The sequence below is a fragment of the Chaetodon auriga genome, chromosome 1, assembly GCF_051107435.1.
Source record: "Chaetodon auriga isolate fChaAug3 chromosome 1, fChaAug3.hap1, whole genome shotgun sequence".
NCBI classification, from domain to species: domain Eukaryota; kingdom Metazoa; phylum Chordata; class Actinopteri; order Chaetodontiformes; family Chaetodontidae; genus Chaetodon; species Chaetodon auriga.
In genome coordinates this window covers 29,514,543-29,537,120 of record NC_135074.1, presented here as the reverse complement: position 1 = coordinate 29,537,120, position 22,578 = coordinate 29,514,543, and the positions used below count along the sequence as shown (strand labels likewise).

General features: G+C 43.7%; 1 protein-coding gene across 1 annotated transcript in view; it reads left to right on the top strand.

The window, feature by feature from the left end:
- The window catches only part of LOC143322512 (protein kinase C-binding protein NELL1-like), a 229,592-nt gene that overhangs the window by 65,899 nt on the left and 141,115 nt on the right, over positions 1-22,578 (top strand). The window contains exons 5-10 of the mRNA XM_076733753.1: positions 4,291-4,387; positions 10,940-11,012; positions 11,546-11,628; positions 17,628-17,762; positions 19,307-19,409; positions 21,517-21,590. Coding sequence (XP_076589868.1) covers positions 4,291-4,387; positions 10,940-11,012; positions 11,546-11,628; positions 17,628-17,762; positions 19,307-19,409; positions 21,517-21,590 — 565 coding nt within the window. The remainder of the gene's footprint in view (positions 1-4,290; positions 4,388-10,939; positions 11,013-11,545; positions 11,629-17,627; positions 17,763-19,306; positions 19,410-21,516; positions 21,591-22,578) is intronic.

Sequence of the window (22,578 nt, the reverse complement as noted above, 5' to 3'; positions counted from 1 at the left end):
CCCCCCGTCCCCACATTTCTGCAGGACGCTCTTTTTAGCTTCCTGCCCAAGCTGCCACACTAACCAGTAATGTCCCACGTGCCCTCAGTGATGTGACATATCCCAGCTGGTGCCTTTGGCAGCAGATAAACGGAGAGCTTTGAGAATTTTGTCCCACGGTGAGGCGAGTGATTCAAAAGGGACTTTGACTCACAATTTCTGACTTCATCTCTCTGGCAGAGGAGAGACACAAACATGACAGAAAATGTCTCAAGCTCGTCGAGTGGAAAATTGGAAGTGGTCTGTAGTTTAGTGTGGCCGACTGATATTGGCAGAGCAAATAATGAAGGCTGTGATTGAGATTGTTCTTTTGAAGGGGAGCCATGAAGGCTGCCAGAGACCTAAATATTGTGTCTCACTTTTGAAAATGAAAGCTGTTAGTTTTGGAATTTTCTGACATGTAATCCGTAAGCTAGATGGACACCGCTTTTGATAGCATTTGTGGCTTTAGTGTTTTTCTCGTCTTTTTAATGTATTTGCTCTTATCGCTGGCTTAAAGACAAACTTGGGAAACAGCCAGCCAGTATAGCTGAAATCCAGACTGCCCAAGATTAAATGCAGTTTATTCAATTCAGTCGGCAAATCGGTGGAAATGAGGTGGCCTGGCAGCTTATTGAAGTGGTCTGTCAACAAAATATGTGTTCTGTGGTAAGATGTGGATTTGTACAGTCTCAGGCGGATGGTGCTCGCGCAGTTCGAGCCGGCCATAATGCGGCACTTTCCGCATCTTGGGGTTTTCTCTTTGGTTCAGCCTCGTCGTTCGCATGAATGATGGCTGAGTCGCTCCACATCTGCCTGCCTCCTGCTTCTGTATCGAGATGTGGGCCTCTCTCACTCCCGCATACACACACACACACACTGATAAAGGTTAAGAGCAGTGGTGTAAATGTGGAGCAGCGCTGCCCTATTTTGCTGGTTATGGATGAAGTGATGGGTCTGGTTCATCTGGCTCCACTGTATCATGTATTCCCTGCAAGCCACTCCACATCCAACAAGCTTTTATTGATTAGCATTCCCTTTCTACTGTGCAGTAGATGCTAAGGGATTTGGCAAGGCAGAGTACCACTGCTAATCCCACATTAAAGTTATAATCCTCAAGATTTCAGACACCCGTGGTTACTGGTGGTGACAACAAGTGTGGTTTAATACTGCCGGTCCCAGAATTCTGGGGCTAGCAAACACTCCTCTAATGGTTATTAACAGAGGAGTTTTATCCGTTTACAGAACAGCCAAACAAACTCGTGTTGTGTTAATGAAGATGTCAGTCAGTAATTAGCCTTGTTCCATCATGTTGCACACGCTGCACGTAGTTCTGCTCACATTAGTAAAGCGCGGTGGCTGCAGCTCTTCATCTAACAGCTCACTCTGGCCGGTCATTCTTGTTCCATTACTCTGTTTAAAAATTCAAAAAATTACATGCGTTTATGATGATTGATCACTAACTCACTGCCTTTGCTGTGGCTGCTCCGCAATAAAAAGTTTGCTTGTTGAACACTGTTAATAGGAATCAGCAGCAGTTGGAAATGTTCAGTTTCTTTCAATGCTAACTTAATAAAGCTCTGATATGACTGTGGGATGGGGGGGCTGGGGCTGATATCAGTGAGGTGAAATTACAGAAAGTAACGCTGTAATCCCTCAAGCACAGGTAGGCATGTAGTAACAATGCAAACTGTTTTAAAGAATGGTTATTACAGAACATTAGAGAGATTAAAAAGTTTGACTGCTTGAAACTCTTAAAGATCTTAAAGGATCAGATCTCCCAAAATTCAAAATAAATAAATAAATAACTAAATAAAATGCCTAAAGAACACCTTCATTGGCTGAAATCTCAGGTACAAAAATCTCAAAACCTGAACAAACGAAACTAAAACTATCTACATGGCTCCATACCCCCGTGGTGCATTGTGAGACAATATGTTTTGGGGATTTTTATGATGAGTGCTTTTATCCACAGTCTCTTCTGTTCTCTTGGTTGTAAGCCGTAGCTTTTCCATTGGACCCTGCACCACGATGATAGAGGAGCTGTTAATCATACCGTACAGTATGTTGACTGGTGTAAGTCCTCTATAATTAGCTGTTGATGGCTGCAGCCTGCGGTGTCGGACCATGCAAGTATGCCCATGAGCACGTCGCTATTCTAATTGGCATCGCCGCTCTCCAAGCTCTCCGCTCTGTTCCCTGTGTGAAACTCCCACTCTTCACCGCCGCTGAGCTGCTGACGATAGGGGAAAGCGAGGGAAGCAAAGGCAGAAAGGTTGGGCGAGACAAAATAGAGTATAATCACATGACCTCTACATTCTCTACTGCAGTGACAGCTCGCCCAGCAGGTGGGAAATCAGACAGCTACAGCATGAGCAGCACTGCAGCACTTATACACCATTTCAACTCCTGCCAATGTCTCTATGTTGCTGCGTGTCTGTTTGTATGTTTGGGTTAATCTCTCTGTGACACTAAATATTGGTCTAAGTCAGTACATCTAAATCAGCATGAATGTGCACAAACACATGATCTCAATGCACAATCTGCTGTTTAAAACATCTAAATTGTCTGCATCGAAAATGTCAGCATCGAAGAAAGCGGTCCTGTAATTACTGATGTGTAGCATTGTTTTTCTGCCTCACTATAGGCGTTTATTGGACGCCTTAAATAGACTCTGACTGTGACTCAGACATTTATTGAGATGGCAAATTCTACTGCTTTCCTATACTTTATTCATTCACTGGAGGAAAATTGCTTCTTTACAGCGTCAAAGGAAACCACCATGTGGATTTTCTGCATGTTTTTGGTTTGATATTTAGAGCAAATTGCATGTCATTGAAAAGTTATATCTTTCTTGGCTTGACAGTGGTAATTTGTTTGTCACACACAATGCTGAAAAGGCACCGGCTGAGGCCGATAAACCTTGCAGTGAATGCCTCATTTGATCACAATTTTGTGCTCATGTCTTAAAATGAATTCTGACAGTTTATTAATGTTAAAATTACACGCGCTCAACTGCGTTAACTCATTTTTGACAACTTAAAGCCAGTCCCGACAATACACATGCAGCAGAAACATATGGGCATAGAAGCATCCCATTTTCTTTCCACCTGTCAAATGTTATGTAATATTGACAAGCATTGTGGTCATGATTCAGTCCCACGTCTCTTGAGAAAAATCTTTTACCTCCATGTTGTGATGGGCCGTAGCCAAGAGCTGAGAAAACCTTTGAAAGCTGCACAGCTGCAGGGATTAGCAGCACTAGCTATCTTTTCTCAGTGCAGGGAGACATTTCACTCAGTGTTAATAACAAAAATACTGCTTAATGGCTCTGAAGTATAATCCTAAAGCACCAAAATGACGTTGACTTACAGCACATACACACGTTGGTACGGCCGTATATCAAGACCAGTCACGATGTTTTTGCTTTCTTCTTTATTTTCTACTCCCACCACTAATAAGAAGAAATTTTATGTTGCATGATGAGTTATTTCAAGGGTTGAGCCGGATACTTGTTTCAGACGAGTATCCGGTGCAGATAAAGTATTTTTGACGAGTATGAGCATGATACGAGTAAAACAGATACAGATACAGATACGGATAGTGGTGTACTCGCTCAGTTAGTTATTTCCTCTTTAATTTAATGATTCTTCATCATTGTGGCTGGTACTTATTTCTGTCCTTACTTTTGAAGTACATCAAGCACACCATATTGTTGCAGTTCTTTCACCAGGGATCAAAACATGTAATTTCCTTTCAATAAATCTGAAATTGAGAAGCAGCAGGAAATCATCTGGCTACTGTGAGTGAGTCTGTCTGAATGGGCTCGTAGTATGAGGAGGAGGAGGAGGAGACTGGCTCTATGACATCCCTGCAGAGGCCTATCGCGGCGCGGCGGCACCTCTGAGCCCACCTCTGCGAAGGAAAATGACTGAATGACGCTGAGGATGCCTCGATAATGCCAAAGCCTGTTTGTGTCTGTGTCAGGAGTTGGGGCGGTTAATCCAGCCTGCATCCCAGGTCCAGATATCAATACCGTGTTAGGGAGCTGTGGGGCGAGACAGGCTGTCATGCTTGAGGAGAACAGTCTCTGCTCTGTGCTTCTCATGAAGGCGGAGGGAGGGAGCAGACATGCACACGGTCCGTTGGATTTACTCTGGTATTCAGCTGTATTGGATCAGTGTTCCTGCCAGACCAGGACAAAGAGCAAAACGCGTTTGTGTCTGTGTCGTTATCATAACCAAACATTCTCTTCTGATTTGCTGTTGGCAGGATTTATGAGCGGGTGATAGACCCCCCTCAGATGGAGCTCACCCCAGGCAGTGGAGTGTGGCTGGGCCAGCATAGCCACAAGCATGGCCTGTTCAAGGTAAGACCCCACGGGTGATACACACATACACTTCCTCCACGCACCTGAACGTGCTTCACGTTCACACATCACACATCAGCCGGCATAATTGGCCAGATTTGCAGTAGGCTGCAAGGGGGAAGAGAGTCAAGTGGAAGACACAAGAAAGAAGTACCGTGGGCTCACACAGGAGCCGCGAGAAGCTCAGCGTGTGCTCTGAAATGCTTATTCCCAGGCCCATTACAGTGTTGTCGATTTTTAATCACTGCTCATTTTCTCAGGCTCCTGCATGCGCTCGCAGCAGGGAGGGGACGTGGCAGAGTGCCACCAAGACATGCACATGCTCTTGATATTCCTGCCTCTCCTGCTCACCCGCCATTCAATCAATGGGCCCTTTATTTTTTCTATGTAACGTATTGATTAGCCACAAGCCTCCACTGTGGTGTAAATTATTTCTCCCCCACATATTTTGTCGCTGCTGCGCACAAGCCCTCCTCCCTCCACCCCCTCCTCCTGCTTCCGCTCTTGGATCAAGGCTTCAAGGAGCTCCGTCTTCTGCAGGAAAGCTCTGGTCTTGAAAGACGCAGCTCCGTCATCCAGCTTCCCTACCCGGAGTCGGCTCGGTGCTCGAAGTCTGTCTACCGTCCGTGTGCAGGGAGCGCTCCAAAGTGTTCGTCAGCAGCAGTGACAGATGGTGTGGAAGCGCGCAGGCCTGTGTGAAGTGACAGAGGGAATGAGGAGATTCTCCCTTTAGGTTTGCACTGGGTTGAGCTGGCATGTCGGCTGACAGGTGCACTTGTAGCACCTTGAATCAAGGACCTGTTGCTCAGTGTATTGGAAGGGTCATTTAGAACAAGAGTAACATAATTATCTCTGTCTACTCATGCATATTTATGAGCCACGAAGTATTAGATTGTACACAAATTTTTTTAGATTTGCCTTAATACAAGTTTTGCTAAAGACATGGTAGCAGTACAACAAAGCATGAAAGAGGTTGGGATAGCTTATAGCCACAGAAAGGTCCACGAATTAACCGCCGTTCTACAGAGCACACATCCTGGTGCTTTTTGGAGATTTGCTCAAATCTTCAAGCCATACAATTACAAATGAATTTAAAGCTATTTCCTATTCGCATCTGTCACACTGCTTAATGATCAGCGAGCTGGGCCACCAGGTTTATGTCTTGTAATTTAATGTTTGGCCAAAAGTTTCCAGAGATAGACACTCTGAAAATATGTCATTAGTAGGTTTTGGTTCCAGTCAGGTTATCTCTTATATCTTGCTTCAGTTAGCCTACTAGCTAGCTACCTTGCTTCATTCCATCTTGAGGCTGTTGTCTACTTGAGAAAGTAAGTGAAGGTTTGACAAAAGCTCTCTTAAATCTCTTGTTTCCAGTGTTTAAGTTAGCTCAAAGACTGGAAGAAAGTTACACAGTTTGCCTCTTTCCAAAGTTCAAAAGTACATCTACCAGAACTTTGTGAGCTAACTAATGAACACATCCTATCAGGCTGTGGTTTTACAGGGAGTTAGGACCTGCTTTAACTGTTTAACAGAGGCCAGGCGTGTTATGCGTTGCTTTAAGAGACACAGACACAAACAGAGATGCAGACGGAGACAAAACATATTGTTCAATGCTACTTCTTTGCTTTTCCCATTGCAGTTTCTCAGCTGCTCCCTGCTTTAACCTGCTAAAGACAAGGCGATAAACAGAGCCAATTCATGTCTTCACACGTTAAAAGCAGAGAGGGATGAAGAGCTTGTTGGGAAAGAAGAGAAAACAATAAAGAAGGGAGAGGCGAAGGAAAGGGGGGAAAACAGCCAGGAGCTACAGAAGTAACACTGCAGATGAAGATAGGAGTTGAAATAAAGCAGCGGCTGTAATCTACCCCGTTCAGGATTCAGCAGCAGGATAATGATAAGTGAGCTAACTAGGCCTTTAAATAAAACATACTGAGCCCTCACACTGGCTTGAGACGCTCCTCGTCCTCATGCAGCCTCCTCCCAGGAGTCTCTCCATCTGAAGGAGCAACTGTAATAAATTATCTTTATCTAGAATCCATTGTGGCAAGGATGCTGACTCCTCAGGGACACCGCGGGCTCGTTTGGAACCGGCGCTTTTGTGAAGCGCTCGGCGTTTCGTTCACACCGCGACTGTAATGAATCTACTGCGGACAATGATGGAAAGCTTGAACACGTTACATAAGGCAGCGCCATGAAGGAAAAGCTGAGCCCCGGACGTGAGAGATTCCGAGCTTAGATCTAACACTTAGCCTTTGCTTTTCATGCCTCGTGTCTCCTCTGTTTCCTGGTTGTTTAAATTAGTTCATGCTTTGTTCGCAGCCTTTTCTTTTCAGTGTCGTAACATCCACAGCATAATTTCTCCTCCGTACCTGATGTGTTAATTTAGCCTAGAATGAGCAAAAGGAAACTCATGGGATGAACTGGAGAAAAAAAAAAAATCTGCATATTATGGAATAAATTTCAACTACTTTAAGAAGAGCTAAGCCATAAAAAGTGTTATACGTGTTTCCTATTGATGCTGTGAAGCTCCTTTTTTGTAGTAATTGGAATAGGCTAAGTTAACCCCTGAATGCACTGTAGTTAATGCATGCATTTTTAGTGAATGTACTTGTTTTTATATGTGAAATATTTCATAGATAAGTTTCTCCCAGGGATTTGAGCACACATGCTCCACAATGAGTGACACGCCAGAGTTATTGTGTGTATTTTGATGGCCGAAATGTGAAACATCGACTGCCATTGACTCTCATTTGAAATAAAATCAAAAGGTGCAGCTTTGCCTGAAGGAGCTCAGCTGCTTTAATGTGCGTCTTTGCTCGTGGCTCAAAAAAAAATCAATGTTCTATTGTGTTCTGTTCTTTCACGTCGCACTGTGGTGGTGCGAATAACCAATCACGGCTTTGGTTTAGAGTCCATGTTGGACAAAAGCAGAGCGAGATCATCGCTGTCCATCAAGACGTTGTGCATTGTGTGGAATCAGTCCACCTCTTAATTATTCCGGCAGGTCATCGTCGTTATCGCCCCTCTTCCTCCCTCTCTGTTCATCTGCCTTTTATCTCTCACCTCTCACACTTGTAAATTAGTGTTGTTGATGCCGGTTTAGTCTTGAGAGATGAACTGCAGGTGGAGGTGAAGTCTTCACACGCTGCTAGAACAGGGAAAAGTCACGCTGTGCATGATGAATTTGAGGAAAAAAGAATCACAGGATAAAGCTTCACCCAGGATAATAACGCTCTGTCAGTGCTGCCTGCGGGCGGAGTGCTGGCCAACATGCCTGGCCTATTATTGCTATAATAAATAAGCTTATGACTGTAAAAGCGAGCAGACAAGCGATGTGAAGGTTATTTTATCAGCTATAACGGTGAGTGAACTTGTGAATGTTTGGGGACACAAAGAGACAAATGATGCATAAACAACATAAAAGCACACACACATCCACACTCTTTGTGTGGATCTGTATTTATTTCCTTTCCCCAGGTTGAGCTATAACCAAACCTTTAACCAGTTTTAATTCTAATCTGAACCAAACCTTAAATTAGCCCTAATTGGCAAAGTTCCATCACTTCGAGGAACATTTTTCATCTTATTTTAACTCTTACAAATGCTCGTTCACATGCATGAAAACACACATGCACCTTTTTGTTAGGCATTAAGTCAAGACTGCAGTGGCGTCTGTAAAAGTCTGGGCAGTGACACATTGTGATCGCTTTGTCTTGTCTTTGACTTAAAATGACTGACTTTCAGCTTTACCTTGAATGTGTTCACATTCACATCAGATGGACCGTGTTGGAGTGTTTATGCATACGCCCCCAATGCGATGCTGTGTATGTGTTTAGAGAAACACACAATCACCTGGATGTAGGTCATGTGACTGACTTTACTTTCAAAAACACATTGTTTTGCTCCTTTGTTGCCTCGTCTGCATCTTTTCTGTTTGTAGTCACAGACGATGTGGGTGTAAAGACCCTCAAACCTCCTCAAGGCTGCATTAATTAACTTTTTGATGCACATCCCGCTCAGTTTACCACGTTGTAACATTGCTCTGGCTGATATATACAGCTGTTGTAAAAAATAAATCTAGGTGAGGAAGTTCAAGATTAGCATTCATTTGAAGGCATGTTTCTGTCCACGTGATGAAAGCAAGTCCAATAATCTCTCTCTTTTAGCTCTGATTTGGCCTCCACAAACTCCTGAGGACAGAAATGTGGCTTTGTAGCTGCCAGCTTACTCATCTCGTCTCTGAGTTTGTCTGTCTGCCATGTGTTGCTGACAGTCAGCATACATTGGATCGGTCAGATCAGGTATGCCGGATACAGCGAGACTGAGCTGGTCATTCCTGCTGCGTTCACGACTTTCAGCGACCCCTTTTCATATTACACGTGATCCTTTAATTCACTGTGGATATTAGAATATTGATTAATACAGACAAAACAATAGAAAATGTGTCGCTGCCTGAATAGCATTCAAACGTGTTTGCCATAAGCTTTGGCAGAGGAGTGAAACAAACGTGTACATTTCTCTGTGTGTGTGTGTGTGTGTGTGTGTGTGTGTGTGTGTGAGGGAGAGAGAGAGAGAGAGAGAGAGAGAGCAGAGAGATTTTATGACTTCAGTTCGAATTACCTACTGATCATTGACAGTGATGTGTGGTCAGGACCCCTATATTACACCACCGGGACAGACATCTGTGATCTACACCTTCATTTTCATTCTGACTGACACTGACAATCTCTTCTTCACCATCCACTGCTTGCACAGCCTCTGTGTGTGTGTGTGTGTGTGTGTGTGTGTGTGTGTGTGTGTGTGTGTGTGTGTGTGTGTGCATGCATGTGTGTGTGTGTGTGTGTGTGCTCTCAATCTGTGCTGCAAGCCTGTTCGCCTCAAGGTTCCCTCTCTCCATGTCTCTGTGTGAAATGGAGGCAGGTGTTGCTTGCATCCGGGCGGCTTGCCTGCACTGTAAATGGCTTTCACATACACATAAAGCAGAGACAAGTTGATGCAAGCTGTGCTTGAGGTGGTGAATTCTAATGTCCTTCCAGCATGTTTTCAGCAGCTACTTTGAAGGACAGGTGAAATTATATTATCCCCATGTGCATATGCCTGTGTGTGTGTGTGTGTGTGTGTGTGTGTGTGTGTGTGTGTGTGTGTGTGTGTGTGTGTGTGTGTGGACCAGTGTCTTACAAGTTCAGTTTTCCATTAGAGGGGTTGCCTTTTTTCCCCAGATTGTTCTCTGTGGTCATCATGAGGCCCTCTATTTACCAGCCCTGCACCTCTAGAGATACCCTGTCATTCAGAGTGATTGACAGACAGTCTGTTCGAGGAGAGAACCCCATCAGTTTTTAGGCCATTTACTTCTGCCTATGTGTGAAGTGCATTTGCTTCAGTTCAGTCAGGAATGGATGCTGTATGCACACTGGCTTTATTCTTTGAAACATTTCTGAAATACAAGCATTGTTGAATGCATTGCCTGTTCTGACGTTTTAGGGGTTGTTTCATTGTCAGTTGCTGTTAACCAGATGATTTCCAGTTTTGTAGAATTCAACGGTTCAAACGGTTGCTGTCTGGTTCGGTTTAGGCACCAAAACTACTTGGTTACATCAGCCTGTTCTCGTTTCGAGGCCGTCAGATACCAACAATACAGACGTCCACTTTACCCTTGAGCGTCTGTATGAGATGCACCAGGCTTTAAACTAAGTCCAGTGTAAACCCATCCAAGTCAATATTAGACCACTGGAGCGAGGTGACGTGCTTTAAAGAGCAAGACAGTCTACAGGTGGAGGAAGGTGGAGCGGATGGATACGACTTTCACTGGGGAGCCTGGGGGTCATGTCCCATCAGAGACCAAAAGTGAACCATCCTGTCCTAAACCTAACCAAAGTGCAGCTGTTTCACAATGTTAAGCACGTGTTGGGAAGGCTTTGTGCGTCGCTGGCATGAGAGCGTGTTGGGCGGCCAGAGCAGTCGCTCTGAACATCTTATGTTACCGCAGTGGATTTACAGCAGAGTTGAAAGTTGAAAAGTCGATGCATCTCATACACAGACTAAAGAGCCAACCCGTGACGCTGTGGGAATGTGAATGGGTTGGTTAGATTTAGGAACAGGTCATAGTCTCGGTTACAATAAGTTAACTTTTGATGGGACGTGAACCCCAGTGTCCTGAGTGAAAGCTGCGTCTTTGTTTGACACATCCACCCAGTCCACCTCCTCCATATGTGGATGTGAAATATGTTTTTCTAACTCGCGAAATGACTTCAGACAATGGTGTGTTATTCATGTGGTGAGACCAGGCTGGGCCATGCAGAAGGTTCTGGTTTTATTTTTCCAGCCTTTGAGATATCTGTCTCTGAGATATCTGCCTTCGTCCCAATTTTAATGGAGGTAAATGGAACTTTGAGCCCCAAAATACCAACCAGATGGCAATTTCAATGCAAAGAAGAAAATAAGACCCGTAGTTTTTGTCACGTTTTCAGACATTAGATCCAAAGAGATATCCGATGATCTTGCCAATCCATGTGTATCATTGTCTCTTCCTGTCTTTTCCCTCTGTGTTTCCAGGGCATTATCCAGGACGTGAAGTTGATTTTCGCTCCCAACGGCTACATTACACAGTGTCCTAACCTTAACCGCAGTGAGTATCGTGATTGAACAGTCGTACAAAGTGTCCCGAACATGCTCTGAGAGTAACAGGAGACGGTAAAAAGAGCACTCGCCATTAACTGCGTACCACTCTGAAATTGGGCTGTAATGAGCTACGCATTAGCTGGTGTTGACCTCTCCCTGCTGATCACAAACAACGCCGCCCTCCACTGTTTTTTCTTGCTCCACTCCAGCAATCTTCATTTTGCTCTAATTCAGATTCAGTGCAGCCTCCTCTCTCCCCGCCTTGTTTCTCCATCTGTTTACTGTCAAACAGATTAAGATACGAGGCCACCGCTGTGCCACTGTCTCTGCACTGATCAATAAGGCATGTAATCACACCTTGTCGCTGTATTATTGATACTAACACCAGCCACAAGCCTAAGACAAGAGCAAACAGATGTATGAGGCTTTTTTCTGTTTGTTTGTTGCTAGCGGCCATGTGCTCTTATCAATCCCTTATCTAAACACTTCTCTCTTGTTCTTCTTCTTCTCTGTTTTGGTGCTTCCTTTTCCTCCGTTGAGCCTGCCCGACCTGCAGCGATTTCCTGAGCCTGGTGCAAGGCATCATGGACCTTCAGGAGCTACTGGCCAAGATGACCCTGAAGGTAGGAACAAGGAACGACCTCTGCGGCTGCGTGACAAGTTAGGAGAACGTATAATCTGCTGTAAAGATGGATTCATTAGTGTCATAAAAGTTTAGGAGACTTTTCGCCAAGATTCACCAACACCTTTCCCAGTTGTTGCCTGACAAACAAACAAATAAATAAATAAATGAGAATGAATAAATAACTTCCTTCTCCACTACAGCCGGAGACAACAGAATCCTTTGATTCTGTGGCTGCCTTCATTGAAGCGTATTGTTCTTTCTCCTCTGAAGTCAGTATCTCATTTTTGTTTAATTTCAACAAGACGGGGCCCAAAAAAGATACCAGTTATTGTTGGGAAGCAAAAACAACATGAACACGCACCTTAATCTGTCTTTAGAAAATGTGATTATTCTGTCGGTTATTATTGTGAGCGTGGATTGAAGTGGTTTTAGAAGACTCACCAAAAAACACACAAAGATATTGATGTGCATGTAAGAGGGAACAGAGAACAGACAATTACTGGTCCCTGAAGGTCTCATATTATTTTTTTCATGTTTTTTTTTTTTTTTTTGTCGGCTTTTTGTTTTTTTGCTCAAGATTAATGAAACAACGGAACAGTTTTCACTTTGAATGAAGTCGCATGATAACAAAAGAGGGAAACGTGAATGCATCTCCTCGAGCTCCTTGAACATGTAACGTACTTGATTACCCAGTAAAAGTACAAACTGTAAAGAAGAGTAGAGACTGACAGCAAAACCCACTTTATTCACATGTTCTGGAGCTTTTGACCGTATTACACAGTCCTCATCAGCAGATTGAGATTCCTCAGTTGCCTTGGAAGTGCAGCTAGAAAGACCTTGAGTTTGAGGACTTTGTGCTGGAGTATCAGTTGGAAAGAGGAAGGAAGGAAGCAGAGAAGGATCAAAGATTTTATATTTTATGGACTTATAACATAAACTGACGCTTTGTCAAAGCCCTTGGCTTCTCATACAAACACAGGAGGTGCCCTTTAGCATCTGTAGGAGACGCAACAGGCATACCATGTGATAAAAATCAATCATAGATAATAAACAATATGAAAGATAAATATGTAAATCTGTGCATTATGATCCAATAAATAGCAACCGTCTGTGTAGAAATATATCTGTTGTGCAGCATTCCACATCAAGAAACAGGAATACTAGAATTAACATTAACATGAACCGTTCTGGGATGAGAACATGTTGGACGGATGGAACAGTCACTTCAGTTGTCTAATGTTTCCATACGTGAGTTTACAGTGGAGTTAGCTGAAAGCCTGGTGCGTCTCATACAGATGCTAAAGGGTTAGGGTTGTGCATCCGTATGAGACGTCGAGGGATGTGACACGGTGGTGGTATTGGACGCTCTGGAAATGGCAAGAGGTTGCTTTATTTGAATCAGCACAGATGATAACTGCTCTAACTCCAGCCATCAGATAAACACAGTCAAGAAAAAAGGACAAGATGGAGGAAAACGTCAAGTTATTATAGTCCAGTATCACAAAGCACGTGCAGCTCAGAAGATATGAACAGAATAGAATATAAACATGAATGAGCAACAATAAGCATCAGCGTGTGATGTCTTTTTTTTGTCAGTAACACATTCATAATTATCTTACCTAAACACTGACCTTCACTTAGTAAAGTCATTCAGCACAGGATGGATTTTATTGACACGTAGCAGCTACATCTTTATTAGCACGCTCAGGGGTGGGACAATAAGCAGTGGAACTGCTGTATGATTCGATGCTTACTTTCTTGCCACTGTCATTTGAAATGCTAGAGGTGAGTTTTTTTAGGTAGCACACAGACACACACGCTCGCACACACGGGGGAAGTACTCTCAGGGTTCAGAGAGGTGTCAGGAAAAGACGACTGCATCGTGACAACAGGAGGCTAACAGGCGTTGTGCATTTTGCCCTGGAGCTACGGGGGAGCGCTAAAACCATTTATAAGACTACACATCTGCATAACTGTGTGTTAGTGTGCCTGATTGACTTTGTGTGCCTGTGTGAGTGTGTGCTTCTTTGTGCACGAGCGAGCCTATCAGGTGGGAGTGAGCGACGCAAGGACATCTCAGCGGGCAGGCGAGCTATAGAATAATTTTCAGCGTAAATAAGGGTGAAATGAAGAACATTAGCCTACTGCTGTGTCAATGCCTCGTCTTTCACATGAACACACCTCGACCTATTGCCACCAGACCTCATTGCTTATACGAGCTGCAGCGGGGAGGATGCAGTCAACACCAGTGCTAAATGGCCTCAGTAGAGAATTGCGGAATTCAGCGTGAAGTGAATAATTGCTTGCTCCTGAGTGTGCGGTGTGGAGTGTCAAGGCAAGGTGAGATGACAATAAGCTCCGCTGTGTGTGTGGATTAGCATGGCAGCATGTGCAGGTATCTGTATGTTTGTGAGGAGAAGCACAAGGGTACGCTCATGCCAAAACAGGTGGTAATGTGCCACTTTTTTCCAGATACTTAAGCATAGAGTATCAATACAGGCACCAATCCAATGTTAGTTTTTTCCTCTGCGAAGGCTCAGTTCACCCCAATTACAAAAAAATTCTTCTCACCAACCTTTAGGGCCATGTGGCCATGTGGATGGTTTATTTGTGAAGCTGTGGCTCAGATTTTCTGCCTATAATAGAAGTGACAAAATAGGGATTTTGTTTTGATGCTCACACTTTGTTCAAAATCAACAACAACATCTCCTTCTAGAATCGGTGTCCCTGTCATTTGGAATAATCCGCAGACCTCTCTGTCAACACTTCTTTCTTTGCACTGCTTACAAGAAAAAATAGTCCAAATAAAAACGGTTGACGGAAAGCTCAGAGACAGACATTGTAGCTCAAAACGCTGAAGATAAAACCCAAACCGTCTGCACGGCTGCATGCTGCTACAAGTGGTTATTGTGGGTGAACTGACCCATTAAATCTTGTCACTGTCCGAGTTCTGCTATTTTTAAGTTTTTAAATAAACTGCTGGATATTCTGGGCCCTGTGAAAACAACTCTCTCGGGCTCCATCACAAAAATGAATTGTTGCAGAGGCTATTTTTCCCAAGTTAATGAACATTTGGCATTTCATTGCATGGGCTTCACAGCAGTGTAGGCTCTAAGTAAGCCATTGATGCACCCTTTGCATAGCTATCCGAATAAATGATGCATAACTTGTTTAATATTCTCCTCCATCGCTGCTGCAGTGGGTTCTTGTGTGTGAGCCATGAAAGCGGCTTTGAGTTTACTCAGTGTTCTTAGTAATAAGAGGGGATTCGAGGTCCATGTGTCAGCTGTATAAATGTTTGTTATTACTGCAGGAGAGGGTTAGGTTTGATTCTGGCAAGTTACCCACAAAGCAGCTCCCTGTGCACTCAGCTAATCCAGGGGGCTAATTTCTGTGCTTACTAATGTCTGTGCTTGACTTTGGAAGGCTGGAGAGAAGGATTCCCCGACGTGCTGTAGATCCAAACACATCATTACTATCACTTACCTTTCAAGATGCATTGATCAATTGAGTCTTCAAACTTACCATCAGGTTTTGGAGCTTTGGAGTCGTGTGTTTTATTATATTGTTACGGCTAAAGTATGATAATTACATGATAGCAGACATCCCGATCTGGATTACAAACAAAATCGAATTAATTACCCGTCAGCCTGAGACTGATTGGTCCCCAGAATTTTGGAAAGTCACTCATACGTGTTTGAAAAGTCCCTCAGACATGCAGGCAGACACAAGGTGGGTTAAAGGTGATAAATGCACCTTTCTCTCGCTCTCCTTCATTTGGACTTCGGCTGTTTATTATTTCAGTCCTGTCTCTCGGCATCATGTATCAACCATAGGAGATACATGCCTATTAGCTTCTGACTCCTTTGTGCGGTATCACTGTGCCATTTGATGCTCACGCTGTACGGGAAAGGTATTCCTCTGTGGTGCCTCAAGGCAGCCTCCTAGCCTTTGAAATTGCATTTCAAACATTTTGTTTAGGGCTTTGACAGGACACATCTTTATCGCTCACAGCTCACACAGCTCTCCTGCAGCCAGCCGGGACTCCTCTAAATGAAGCAAAAAGCCTCAGTGACATCCGGCATTTTTCTTTTTTACTGAGAAGCCTCTATCATTTCGCGGCGAGGCCTCTCTCTCTGACACCGCGGCCTGGGCAGGTCTCGCAGGAGCGAGGGGGCGGAGGCGGAGCGGCGGAGCAGCCTTGAGTGTCTTAAGTGGACCTACAGTTTCTGAGTTGACCTGCGCTGCTCAGATCAATTGCACATTTTTGAATTCCCCTACCTCCCCACCTTTCAAGCAGGACTCTCATTGTTTATATGTGGGTCAGACAGCACTTGTATTTTATACTGTAGATGAATTTCTAACACATATACAGTGTAAGCAGCCAGCTCCTTCTCAAGGCTGTATTTTTTACAGAAAGCTACACTGTGTGGAGGTTATAAATAAACACAAACTCAAACCTGATGGATGTTGAAGAAAAAGAAAGAAGAAATGCCCTTTATTATTGATTAACGTGATGCTGGATGTGGCTTTTGAGTGATTTCATGAACTATCGAATCACACTGCGTGACAGCTGTCGCTCACAGCATTAAAGACTTGTCTGTTGCAGTTGGATCGACAAGATGACAGATTATTGACAACTTCTCTCGTTTTCTCTTAAATATCAGTCTGAGTCCTTCGTGCAGCTGATTGGACGGCTCACAACTGCTGATACTACAGTGTCTTATAATTCAACAAAACATCAGCCAAGAATGAATTTTAACTTAATTTGTTAACTTCTGAACTGGTCAGTCGTAGTTTGGCTTAACTTTTTATTAAACCGCATTTTAAGTGAATGCCACCTGTGCTGCACCTGAATCAATTTAATGATTTAAATCAAAATTGAATTTAATTTTCATAAAATACAATACAGACCAAAACATTTTTATATCACCAGTATGTCCACCTACAGTTACATTTGATTTAATGTTAGCAATCTGCTGAGTTTCATGACTCTTTGCCTCAAAAACACCATAAAACTTGATTGGGTTGTGTCCTTTCTTTAATTTTCTCCCAGGACTGACTCATTTATTTTGATGGAAAATGGAAAATACAGCCATTCTAACGTTTTCAAACTCACCTCAACTCTCACATTAATCAAGTTAAACAGATGTTTAAATTCTGCTGAATTGATTTGGAGAGAAATGTAACGCCACCTGAATCATGTTTTTTATCAACAAAATGAGGAATAATCTTGATGGAATGGATCAGCAATGTCACAAAATGTCCACTCGTCACATATTTGTAGTCTTGGTTTGATAAAGTCTTGAAGAAAAAATGAGTTGAAGAACAAGAACAACATTCAACTAAACCTCCTAACCTTGAACCACACATGACTCAGGATGTAAAAGTCCTCCATCCACCCTGACCTCCTCGCCATGACTTCTGCGCCTCTCAAAAACGTTGCACCTCCTTCACAGGAAACACGTCTGTGATCATGCAGCAGCAAGAACATTTCTTCCAAAACACACTGGGCTAAAGAAACGAGCAGTATATAAACAGAACTTCAAAGCGGCCGGGTTGCTAAATGCTGATTCAGAGTTAATCCTGATTGGTGCATCCCACCCTCTGTGCCCCTCCGTGTGACGCTGCCAGTCAGTCAGGGATGCATCACTTCTGTCGCGAGACAACCGTGGAGAGTGTGAGCATGAAATAAGCTGAAGAAGAAGGGCTGATCAAGTGTGTAGGAATAAAAGAGGGGTGAGGCAGGATCGGGGCTGTCAGTCCTGTCTGTCATTTCTCGGTAGATTATAGCCTGGGGTCCGGAGCATGAGCTGAATGATGATCTCGTATTATTCTGTGTGCCCTTCTAATGAGTGGCTCCCGGTGGAGCAGCTCTCTGTGAAACCGACCGGGGCACGCCAGAGGGCAAGAGGGCGGGGCGAGGGGTTACCCTGCACGCACACTCAGACTTTTGATTTCGTTTTGTGACTCTGGCGATTCTGTGCTCATCCTCAGTTGAACTACGCCGAGTCCAGGCTGACCCAGCTGGAGGGCTGTCACTGCGAGAGGACTTGCAGCGCCAACGGCCTGGTCTACCGGGATAAGGAGCTGTGGGTGGAGCCCGAGAACTGTAGGAACTGTGCATGTAAGGTGAGCGTCACCCTCACACTCGCAATCGAGACACCAGGACCCGGCTTTCGGCTGCCACACTGCAAAAACTCTCTATCAAATCCAGCACTTTAATCTATTTTTGAACCTTGAAAGTATTGCTTTCTTCAAACAAGTGGAAAAAATCTACCACTGCAAGAAGATTAGTCCAACTTCTGTGGAATCTGTAGAAATGTGTGTCAGTATTATGAGAGGAAGCAACTTGAGTTTCTTTAACCCTTTAGTCCCTTTTTAATCTATCCTTGTGGCTTTAAGATTGTTGAAATCATCATTTTTTTTTTGGCATTTCTGCTTTTATGGTGACAATAGAGAGACGAATGGAGCTTCCTGTTGGCAGCCCCGACAGCATCAGATTCAGCACCAGCTTGTCTCAGCTGCTCTGCATTGAAGCTACATTTTCAACCCAAGACACCGTTTTTTCTAATAAAGAGTCCAAAAAATTGATTTGTATAGAATTTTGAGACTAATACAGCGCTGATAATAATAATAATAGACCAAGAGTGATCATATGACATCAAAGGAAAAATACTGGCAGTCAGGGGACGTTGGGTCCACCTAAAAGGCAGATGATTTACAGCGAAATAACCCACACTGCATCACTTTCAGCACCACAGTTTGATGATGCATTACAGCGTCGCAGGATGTCTGTGGGTAGATTTTCCTTTTAATGGAAAGTCACCACAACCCTTATTTCCTCCCCACTCAACAGCTTCTTTAACTGGCCTTCCCATCAGACCTCCCTTTTTGCCTGCCCCTGCGTCGTCTCTCCCTGCCTCCTGCCCGCCCCCTAATAAGTGCCCCCTAATAAGCCTCCCTGCCTGCACTCATACAGACTTTGAAATTCGTTGAATCAGGCCATCCCGAGCCCTGGGGAATTATACTTGCTGCATCATTGCACATCAAGCACAGGGTGGAGTTTAGTTGGTCTGATTTCCTCCCGTGGACATGCCATTAACTGATAACCGCGGCGTCCTGGGGGAACTATTTCCGATGACTCATGAAATGAAGAGGCGCTCGCAGAGAGAGATATCAGCCTCAAAAATTGAAGGCAGTCCTTCAGGGCCTGAATAAATACCTGCTATCAGCAGGCTGCTCGGTTTCAGTATCCGCCATCCAGCTCTCAATGATGAATCTGTTATCTGATTGTACGACATTATAATTCTTTTTTTATGCGTAAATGTGATAGCTTTCAGTTTCAGATTGCATTTCTGCAGGTGGGTTTGCATGGAGCATTGGCCTGTACTTTAAGATGCTTCGGATGAAAGCATACATTACACCGCGTGTGTCATATATGTTTCCTGTTGGGGTACAGGGGTAAGGAGGCCGATTAAGATATAAATTTCCATGAAAGCTTGTGCAAAAGCAAATTGAGACATAAAGGGAAATACAGTACACAGACGTGTTCAGGGTGGATCTTCTGATAGTGCCACAGGCAAAAGCTGTATGTTTGCACTGAGTGTTGAATTTTTCCCTCTGATGGTTGCATGTTTTGGGCATGAATAATAATAATGATAAATTCCTTACAGAATGGTGTGGTGGAGTGTCGCAGGATTTTCTGTCCTCCGGCAAACTGCTCAGAGGACTCGCTGCCTGTGCACGTGGATGGGACTTGCTGCAAGAAATGCAGACGTAAGTATCAGCAGCCAGCCAAACGAGTGAAACTCCCCTCTGCTCATCTTCAAAAACACCTTTCGCACCGCACAGGTAGGCTCAGGTCAGATTATCTGTTCACACGGCCACTCGTTTGTTTTTCTGCCAAACAGCATTAGTAGCTGATGATGATATAAATTAGTCGAACATTTACATTGTGTTCATTTTGCTGAGTCGACACCGTGGCCATAATATCACGACTTTGCTAGTCCCGCATAAAGCTCCGAGCTCTACTATCTCTCCACAGCAGCTTTCCTGAATATCAGTTCTTTAAAATACTTTTGGTCTTCTCAGAACATGTTAGTCAAGAAAAGTTAAATGAAGTTCTATCTTTTGCTGCTTTTTTCTGGCAGTATGACAACACCACACCACAAACAGGATGTCACTTTAATGGATGAACCATGCTGTTGTTTGTGGAGAGGATGCATTTGTCTCCCGTTTAATTGATCCCTCATGTTTCCCTCATGCATGAATTTAATCAGAATGAGCTCGCCTCCAAAATACCAAGGCTCTACAATGTCTAGACAGTTTAAGAGGCTTGACCTCCCATTAAGAAAGAACTGCTTGTTGATACATTATCCATTTTAATTGGATGGTGAAGTAATTGAAACAAGAAAGCAGGAGGGAAGCTGCACAGCTGATACAAGGTGTGTGTATCTGCTTTAATGTAAGCTGCAAACATTAGCATTCCGAGCTAACTAACTTAAAACCCACTGTAGTAACTTTGTGCTATTTCCAGGTTTTGATTAGCAAGAGTGGAAACATGAAGACGTCCATTGGAGACATATTTTCCAGCCAAATCATGAAGTATCTGCATTAGCTTACCCAAGCTAGCTGCTGCTTCATTTGTCATTTCAGCTGATAAATTCAGCAGTTTTCAAGATAAATACTTTTGTTTACTTTTTGCTGAAATCAAAGACTCGTTGTCTTAAAAGTACTATTGATTATCTGCCACTGTTAGAGAAATCTTGGCGCCTTAGCGAGCGCTCAATTGTCAGCTCGTGCAATGCTCTTGTTAGCATGCTAGCTTATGTTCGTGACCCTTTCGACACTATTTCCAGTCTCTCCTGCTTCCTGCCCTGTCAAGCTGACATTTCTGGTCTTACCACACCTTAAGACTTTTTGCAGCAGTATAGCAGCTGCTTCCTGTTGTTTGCTAGTGAGACATTATTCTTATATTATTCACACAACCACAAAAGTTTCCCAGTCAGGAAAACAGACACAGTAGTTGTTTTACATATTCACCAATGCTGCTGTTTTCTGACACTCCTGAAGACGCGCTCAGTTTGTTTACTTTGCAGTATTTCATGCTTTTGAGGTCGACCCACCACTGCAACCAGAAGCACTGTAGTTACAAACAAGAGGGCTGTTGTTGGCTGATGTTCTGTTGGCACAATGAAACCAGAGCAAACTGAGCGAGAGCAAAGATCACAGTCGCTGGATTTTCATGGAAGCTGGAATGGAAGCACTATTTCTAGTATAAAGCACACAGGGGTCTGGTAACTGCTCACAGACCCATGGACAACTGTGTCTATCTTGCTATACTGCAAAAACACTAAATCCCTGAAGTATAGTTCATCTTTGAATAATTCCAGCCCTCCTCTGCCTCCCTCTATCCCTCCGCTCGCTCCGTCTTCCTCCTCTTCCTCCCCTGTGAACATCAGAGGTCTGGCACAGACGAACGAGGGAGCAGCGCTCCAGCACTGCGCCTGAGCGCTCCACAGTCCTGCACCCTGGAGAGGAGAAAAGCAGGACTTCATATCATATGCTTCATTTTCTATTTCTGCTATCGCCAGAGGAATATGCAGAAGGGTCTCCTCTGTTGTATTCTTAATGCGCTGTTACACTTCCTCTCCGCTTATGCACACCAGCCAAGAACAACTCTCTTTCTAACAGAATTAAGTATGCAGAACTTCAGGCTCAAAACTTTTATTTTTTTCCACAGGCAATCTCAAAAGCATTTTTTGTTATTGTTGAAACTACCACAGGAACTGATACTAGCTCAGGAATTATTCTATTTATGGTAATTCATAGTTACTATACTTACTACAGTGTTATTGAAGCGGTTCTATTTTTCTGTCCACAGCGAAATGTACCTACCTGGGCAAGACCTTTTCTGAAGGCCAGCGCTTTTTATCCCGGAGCTGCAGGGAATGCAAGGTAGTACTCGCTCTTATTTTGTCCAATTATTTCTTGAGCATTTAGCCTCTACTCAACTTCAATGAGATCACCATGCAGCACTTCTCCTTCAGCATAAATGTGTAATGATTGCGTGTGGTCGACTGCTCGGTGTGTTATTCAATTAGCCAGTAGGCCTTATTAGTTTTCCCTCCCTCCTCCAATCTGTTCTATCTGCCTTTTTCGTCTCTCTAATGGCGAGATAGCCAGGTAATTAGAATAACGTATGAACGCGGCAACACAAAGGCCTGATTTGAATTGGAGCTTCATCACTGCATGGATTATAATTAAAGCCATTATTCCAGTTCAGCATAGAACAGAGGTGAGCTTTCTTCACTGAGAAGCCATTTATCTTTAAAGACACTATTTTAAGGAGGAAATTAGCGTTTTATGCATGTAATTGCTTACAAAGAGCCACACAGTGAATTCCTGGACTCATTATTAGCCCCCAGACACCTTGAAACATCATTATATTGTTTGTAGACTTTGTTGCAAGCAATTAGAGCTATCCTTTACTCCCAGATGTGAGTGCTACTAAATGACCAATTTGTAGACAAATTGCTTTTTGAAGGGGCCAGACAATGTTTTATTTTGAGGCTTTCAGGGGTCGCTAGTGTCAGCGTTTTGGTCCATGAAGCTCTGTAAATCTCAGCTATCGGTCTCAGCATGTGTGTCCAAGAATGTGAACCTGATTGTGTATATTTTTGTGTGAATTGTGCATGTTAAATTCAGAGGACTGCCTCTGTTGAGCGCTGATTCATCCTCTCTGAACCGTCTCTCTGTCCTTTCACCATCGCAGCGGGAGAGGCGCAAAGTGAGAAAATGCATATAGGCATTGACATATGGGGAGGAAGGTAACAGAAATAGGAGAGAGACAGGGGGCCACATTCGACCCTTTTATGTATGAGGTGTGAAGCTAAACAGATTATTCTGGTCCACCACTAAAACCATCACTGTTAATTTAAAGGTC